Source organism: Rhipicephalus microplus, chromosome 4 (assembly GCF_043290135.1).
Source record: "Rhipicephalus microplus isolate Deutch F79 chromosome 4, USDA_Rmic, whole genome shotgun sequence".
In the NCBI taxonomy this organism is placed as follows: Eukaryota; Metazoa; Arthropoda; class Arachnida; order Ixodida; family Ixodidae; genus Rhipicephalus; species Rhipicephalus microplus.
The window spans coordinates 137,161,338-137,169,432 of NC_134703.1; the positions used below are offsets into that span (position 1 = coordinate 137,161,338).

The 8,095-nt window shown below is 43.1% G+C and overlaps 1 protein-coding gene across 1 annotated transcript; it reads left to right on the forward strand.

The window, feature by feature from the left end:
• The first annotated feature begins 218 nt into the window (after positions 1–218).
• On the forward strand, positions 219–2,252 carry LOC119171469 (uncharacterized). The gene is made up of 2 exons (XM_037422276.2): positions 219–376; positions 1,906–2,252. The coding sequence occupies exons 1-2, from the start codon at positions 365–367 to the stop codon at positions 2,188–2,190; spliced, it is 297 nt and encodes a 98-aa protein (XP_037278173.2). The 5' UTR covers positions 219–364; the 3' UTR covers positions 2,191–2,252.
• The last annotated feature ends 5,843 nt before the right edge of the window (positions 2,253–8,095 follow it).

Genomic DNA, 8,095 nt, shown 5'->3' on the forward strand with positions numbered 1-8,095 from the left:
GACAACGTCACCGATTCTCTCTGCCCTCCTTGCAGGCCGGAAGCGGGGAAAGTCACTCGTGAAGGAAGCAACAAGTTCACGGTGGGCCCCGCTTCCTTGCCAAAGTACGGACAACGGATACGGTTCTTCGCGTTTCGTCCCAAACATCCGCCTAGCAAACAATACGAAAGAAAAGTATCACCACCAGTACAATTTCTTGAGGGTAATTTCCCGAAGTCAAAAATTTCACTTTCCACTGCTCTTGCATAGCCGGGGCGCTGCGCGTTACTGGCCTTCACGGTCTGCGTATATAAGCGGGTGGTCTGCAACGTCACGAAAACAACGCCCCACGGTAGCTGGCATACGATATCTCAGCCCCAGCAAAATGAAATATTTGGTAAGTTTCTAGGTTCCTCGTATTACTCTGGATTTTCATCTATTTCTCTCATGACTGTATGTCGAGTACATTGTTGCGTATTCTGTTGTTTCTAACCATTCTTTTTTTCAGTAAAATGTTTTGAACTTGGCATGCAATAATATGTCACCAAGAAATTGGAATATCAATATTTAAAGCCACAGCGCAGTAGCAGTTTTTGTAAACGGCCCACTTTATAGAAAAAAAAGAAAAAAATTTTTGCTGCAGCAAGCGGACGTCATTGCATTCTGCTTCCTAATATGTAAAAAATACGCTGCTCCCCTTCGAGAAGATTGCTAAATATGATTCGCTGATATCATCATAATCTGATAAAGCTTCTAATTCCAAAAATATTACTCAAGTTGTGTGGCCGTCTCAGGTGTGAACGGCACGTTAACGCCATTCATCTGGTTTTATTTGTATTAAAATGTTGCTGATTTGAAGGATGCAACCGTAGCTATGAATTGAGTCTTTCTTTCCATATAAGGGTTAGTAAACCTTTTGTAGCCATTGTATAAGTTCTGGTGGCATAACAAGTTACTTTACCAATATTATATGTTAGAAATTAACAAGTTCGTTTAATCACATACTATGATGCATTTCTCTTTTTCTATATTTTCGTACTACTATATTCTTTTTGCAAACGTTAGACATACCGAAGCCCTACTCTAGTTCTACGTTGTGGGCATAGTAGACGGCTGCCCTGCAAATGTGTTTCCCCTGTGGGAAAGACTTATCCGGCAATAAGGCGTAAACATTGGTCGCAACGAGGTTATGGCAAATTAGGTTAAACTAAGACCAACTGATATGCAATATTTTTGCTGTCAACCTAAGCATTTTTGCAAGTGCAAATTTGAAAAGTTATTCCCTGTAACGACAAAAAGAATTCTAGAGACATCTCTGTTTTCTAATTAGTCAAAGGGTAACTGCAACTTGAATCTAGTCATTCAAGCAGCACTCCAAAATACATCATAGTTGCATCCCCTAGCATTAAAAGTAACTCATTTGCAAGGCTGTTGGGCAGCTTCCATAATACATTGTTTACAACAGCTCTTTCATAGGTCTCCTGTTTTTTTCTCTTGTTCTTTTAATCTATAGACTGCTCACACATGAGCAATAACGCATGGTTCAATCAGTGTTGTTTAGCGTTTTTTTTTTCTAAATTCGCTCCTATAAATTGTCTTTTATGGCAGCAGAGCACTTTAGCGGGCTTTTAATTGTAAGAAGATTTTAACCACTTTTTTACTCTTGAGTTCGAGAGCTATTTATTGTGCACTGATATGTATAAAGTTTCTATTGCCCTCTACGCTTGTAATTGATTCATGTTGTTCAACGAATTATTGCACTAATAAAAATACCACTTTTGCCTAAGGTTTCACTGTGACAACGAGTTAGCGTCTGCTAACTGGTAAAACGGCCCCCAACAAGAGATGCTACCAATGCATATGACAGAACTGTGTCACTTATCAAACAATTTCTCTAAAAACCTTCACGAATGTGCATTTTTTCAGGCTTTCCTTGCGGCCATTTGTGTTACCATTGCCACCGTCTCCGCCGGTTATCTGGGTCTGGGATACGGTGGCCTCGGCTATGGTGGTCTCGGCTACGGTGGTCTCGGCTACGGTGGTCTAGGTTACGGTGGCCTTGGCTACGGATACGGTCTCGGCTATGGAGGCTATGGTCTTGGATACGGAGGATATGGATTGGGCTACGGCGGGCTTGGCTACGGTGGACTTGGATACGGTGGGGGATTCAAGAAACTCGTCGGTTATGGCTACGGAGGCTACTATGGATAACATTGGATGTTTTTATTCCCTATCCTCGCCATGTTCCCAATAAATCCCAATTCCTCTTGAGAGTCCTCTTCTACTGCTGGTGACTTAGAAAAGTTAGCAAGAGATATCGTTTATTTTCAGATGCATTCGTCCATAACGTGACACTAAAATTTAAAACTTCACAAGTTCATGCACTATTTATATGATGTGAGGCAATCAAGAGTGCTTCGGTTTTTATTGCTAACTTGAAGGAATGGAACATATATTGCAATGCTTCAAATTGCTTTATTGCGTTCATATGTGAACTGCATACATGAACCAACGAGGTTTGATAGGAAGCAAGTTGGATTCTTTTATTAGTTCTTTGTTTTGGCAAAGCTAAGTGATGTTCTGAAAGGTGTGTCACGTATTTTATCCAGTATGGAACAGTTTGCACACGTACATTATTTTACGTTACCATGTATTCACCACCAGTCTTTATGAAATCTGGTTCTCTCTTGTTTCGGAATTTCTGTTAAAACCTGTCCCGCAATAGAAGGTAGAGTATACGTTGTTCAATTATGGCCCATGGCAGTAGCAACGGGCTACGACGCCGAAAAAGATATTCGCATCTATTTGAATTCCTAAATATTATAACCCTGCCTTACCAAAAAAGAATGATCTGTAAATTGAGGCTCTTTCAGGTGGGAAATTGTTTAGTATAGCGAAAGTCGCGGAATGCAGTGTATCGGTGACCGAATTTTGATTTTTCAAAGTGGCAACAAACTGTGGTTGCAGGCAGCACCTTCTGTTTATTCTATGCTTATCCCCCTGTTTGTCGAAATGCAGTAATCCGCGAACCACGCTACAAGTTTTATTGCAGTTTCAAAGCCTGTTTTCAGATTCCCACCGGTAATACAAGCGCAGAGACACTGGGGCAGTCTTTATTTATCACTTCTTTGTGTGAGTCGATTGCCCACAATTTGTCCTTCTGGACATTCAAGTGACTTGGTTGTAAAAGCTTTCTTGCTTTACAGACTATTCTTAAGCTGCTTCACTGCAGAATTCGGTTGATCTTCGCATTTCATTTTTTTCAACATAGAGTCATGCTGTCTTGGTGCTGGTAGAATATATATGGTCATAGTACCAATAGCATCAATTATCATTACTATCTGGACTTCATGAGCCTTATACATGAAGCGCCGGCGCTGATGCATTGGTTTTTTTTTCTTCGCAGTGAAGTCCTGAAACGTCTCCACATTAGCTCAGCTATTTATTGCAGCTGAAGCTCTTCGCAACTTCAAGTCATCCCCTTAACGGAAACGTTGCTCAAAACTTCAGTCAATAATAGCGCTGGAAGGACACACCATATATTCTCGCATATAATCCACACCCCTTTCTATACCTTTGCATTTTTCCGGGCTTGTTGGTATCGAAAATCGAAAACATGTTCAGTGCCAGCAAACGACGACATTAGCGAGAGGACGCGCACGTTGTAGTGTCGTCTTTCTTACTTCTTTGTCTGCTAGCGTATGGTGAAGATTTAGAGATATTTGCAAGTAACGCCATCTGTCATCGGCGTCAACGGCGCCCTGCCATAACTGGATGGGAAATATAAAAAAAATTATCTTCAAGAAAAACTTTGTTATCGGAAATAGTTCCTGGTTCCATACAGCTTAGGATTACCGAAAATGTTTGTTAAAATAATAGTGTCGTACTAAAAACGGCATGGCTTTCCATAGTGTTTAACGTTTTACATAAAGGCCTCATGCATTTTCTATAGACAGTGTGCAATTGTCCTGGGAAGCCACGTACTTTGTATTGAGGTACTAGAATTTCACCATAATTTCACCATAGTGTTCTAGCAACACTCTCCTCTATAGATCCTGGAGTTGTTTTCGATAACTTAGGTATTTCAAAACACAAACTTTCTCACTTCCTTGTCAATAAGTTATGGCAGGACGCCACTGCTGCCGCCTAGAAATGTCGCCGTGTTCAGATTTCACCAAATCTCGGGAAGGCTCGATATCTTTTCGAGTTTCTTAACTATACCTTGACATTTGAAAAGGAGAACATAACATTCTATGTCCGTATATAATCCCCTCACTCTTTCTTTTTAATGTATATTTCCGTTTCTGAGAGGCAGTTGCGTTTAGTTTTGATCCCGGCAATTTTTTATGCGGTATAGTTTGCTCAAAGACATGTACAGTGGAGTCAATATATAACCACCTAAACGTAGGCTTTGGGTGCAGGCTGTCTTCCGGCCGTTTCACAAACACGCAGCGGTGAATATCGGCGCCGACGTCCTGTTCAAGCGTGCATTAAATTATAGCTATTGTGTATCAGTCAGTGAACTATTTTTCACTTTTGATACGTTCAGAACGTGCACCATTCTTTTATTTTGCAGAACGAGCGTTCAGGTGGATACGATGTATCACGCGTCGAATCGCTTTTGCTAGCCACTGCTGTACGTTTGCGCTCGTGCGCGTACACTAGTATAGTTACAAAGAAGCGGGTAGAGCACTTAAAATTGAAGTATACATATATTCCGCAGGAAGTGCATATGTATTAGGCTTACGGCTGGTGAGTGTACCGCGTAACTAAACCGCAGGTGGTGACCATCTGGTATTGCCACAACCTCTACATGAACAAAAATGCTGCTGCCTTAGTAACGGTTTCAGCAAGAACAAAAAGCAGGGGGGGGGGGGGGCACGATTTTGGGTGAGGAAGATTATCCTTGATTCAGGGGCTATGCGATGTCCCTAGATTCTCAAGCGCGAAAAGCCTTATTATTATGAGTTGTGTTCCCTAGCCCCAAGCTTTTCCAACGAGGAATACCGAGCCCGTAACTAGTACTAACGGCAGTTTTTCCCGAGACTTCCTTGATGCGCGTGCAGCACATTCAAAAGAAAAAAATATCAGCGAGTCCTCTATCTAGTATTTGCAACAGCGACTAGGAGTGCCACAGTAACGCACCGAATCAAGCGTTTGACGCGCACATTTCTGTCTCTGCATTCGTGGTGACGGTAGCATCAGTTCAAAAGTAATATAGCGTTGCATCAGTGCCGAAAGTGGTCGTTACGGCAGACACTGCGTCAGCCTGAGAACGAAAAAGGAAAGTACTGCATTCCACCGTCCATGGCTCGGTAAGTGCCGCAATCGAAAGTATTCTGTGCGTCGTTGACACGCATACGTCGCTTGATAAGTGTCGCGGTTCAGAAGACGTGAGAGAACTCGTTAAAAGTGCCTCGCACCTAAGTCATGACAGCGGGAGCGCTCGGGCACGGTGCGCTTGAACGTTAGGTATGCTGTACCCACAAGTGCCGCTACGTGCGCGCCGCATTTTTGTGGTTTCAGGCAGTGAAATTGCGATGGTGGCACCGCACCCGTCGCCACCGAGTGTGAACTGACTGGGAAATGAGAAGATAGAGAAAAAAAAACTGCGCCATTTGAAGAGTAAATTGGTTCCACAAAACCGGCGACCTGATAGGATCTTTGCGTGAGGCTGCAATAGCGGTTTCTCTAACTCTCTTTTTCTGCTCTGGAAGGGAGCAAGGTGTGACGTATATAGTTGGGCTCATGGGAATCTACTATGGTGAAAACAAAAGTAATTGAAAAATTAATTCACAGCTTAATATAAGACTACAGAAGCATTGATGTGTTTTTGAAGGTATATATGCTGAGGCTGGTCTGCTTTTAAGTTTTAGAAAATTTAAATAAAGTACAAATACGTAGCGAATTTCCGAACCAATCCCACGTTGAATGCTAAGATGCGTAAGGCCTTTTTTGGTGAAGAAAATGAATATGTCGCTAAAATAAAAAAAACACTTCTTGTACATTGCAAATATTTTCTCAACACTGTTATGCAATCATAAATTACAGATATGAATGTGTACTTAAGCATTTTTAAAAGTTGTCTACGACTTTCCGCTCTATTCTGTGTCTCTTGTTTTTTCACCTCGCATAGAATTCGTACCGGTTCCGATGCATAAACTCAGCGCGCATTAGCTTCGGTATAATCCTACTTTTGCGACCACGTCAGCAAGCGTTCCACCACGCAGTAACTGTCTGCAGCTAGCACGACCCAATAATACAAACGTTGCCCAAAAATACAAAAGGGAACTATTACTTTTCACGTCATCTTCCAGCGTAGCGATTCAAGCACAGACACCATGGACTTCAGTAGGCTGGCGAAAGAAAGTGTGGGACATGATGACAGGTGACAGTAACAATGGGACGCCAGGGCAGTACAGCACAGCCTATAGCTACCATTGATCCGCCGAGTGCAATGACATGCTGCTTATTGTTGTGCAGAAACGCATCATAAGGTTTGCTGATTTCTTTGTGAAACGCGTTCATTATGTTCGTGTATTGGTCGTTTTGGGATTGCGCACAAAATATTCTCCACAATAGGCCTCCTTTTTAGGATTTTGTGGCATGAGCTCTGTATGGCGCGATGACTGTGCTCCGACAATTTTTCCTTCAAGGAGCGTGCCCTCGATTATTCCTTCAGTGGGTGTTAAAGCAACTGCCTTCGCGTATCGCTTCTCTCGGACGTTCATGACACCCAGGAAAGGCAGCTGCTCCCAAGAAAGGCGGTTATGATATCCACAGCACGGCAAACCACACTCGCTGTACTCGGGGTTCAATGCTAACCACGTCAAGTGGGCTTCGCTTCGGGAAGGAGTTTAGTTGAGTGTACGAGACGTTTATTCTAGACACAAGTATTTAGAAAATCTCGTGCAGCTTGCACGAAGCCTCGCGAGCCTGGGTCACAGCCTCGCGCGGCATGACCGTCATGTTTCGGCTCCTCTTGATGACCATCGGTGCACAATACTAGTGTGGTCATTAAGCGCTTGGAAAGTTCATGTTAATACTCTATATACGGTACAGAGTGAACTTCGACCATAGCAGCTCTGCTGTAAAAGTGCAAATAACAGCTTGCCAGTGATCCATCGACAGTGCTCTGTCGAAGACAGCCGTTGAAGCCACAGGGTTCGGGCAACAGCCAGTGCCACCTAGACAATTTCAGGCATGGTCACTGTTTCCGCCACGGGCTCTGACGTCACTCCGTTTAAGGCGGTGTGTCTAGCTGCACATACGTGCCTACGCTAGCTCTCGTCGCTCGACAGACATGGATTTCCAAGCCTGACGAACGTTTTCATGGCGTGCTGGTGTGCTTGTTGCCGACTCGGGATGACCGTGTTTTTCTGTTTCCGTGAACTTCAACGTGTACATGTGATGCGCTTTGTGCACTGGATATTCGCTATCTGTATACGGCTTGCAATCTGAACGATTTGGAAACGCTGCATGGCAAATTGTCGCGGCAAAGGGACTGGAGTAGCAAGTGTTCTCATTTCCTAAGGACAACAGAAGAATGAAATGGGAGCTTGTGGTCAAGCTGACGTCGACATCCGTTTTCTTCGTGACCCGAAGGTACGTGTGTACGTACAACATATTTCTAAGTTGTTCCAATGGCCCAACATGAACCATGTTCCGTTCTTGTTATAAAATAAAGGCGTCATGCGTGCTTCTTATTTGTTGTCGTTAGTTCTGGCATTAATATAATAAACGGGCGTGGTGGTACGTTTTCAGAACAGGCGTTTTTTCGTCAGGGTCGGTAAACGTTTTGCTATTGGCGATTAGCACCACGGACTTCTTGTTTACCTCTGTTTGGTTGGTTGAGAAAGAAATGAAAGGAACGCTGTTGCATTACTTATTCCATCGGTTTTGTGCATAGTACTTTCTTGCTGGTGTTCCTATCACTTTATTGCGGTATTATAATTTTGCGCCACTCTCGTCAGCCTCAACCTAATACGTTTACTTAAATTTTGGATATGTGCGGACACTCACGCTAAAACACTTCCTAAAGATGTTAATGTGTGTGAGCTCTACTTCAAACTAGAACATATAGAGCAATAACTCAGTACACCGATCACCGGCAGTG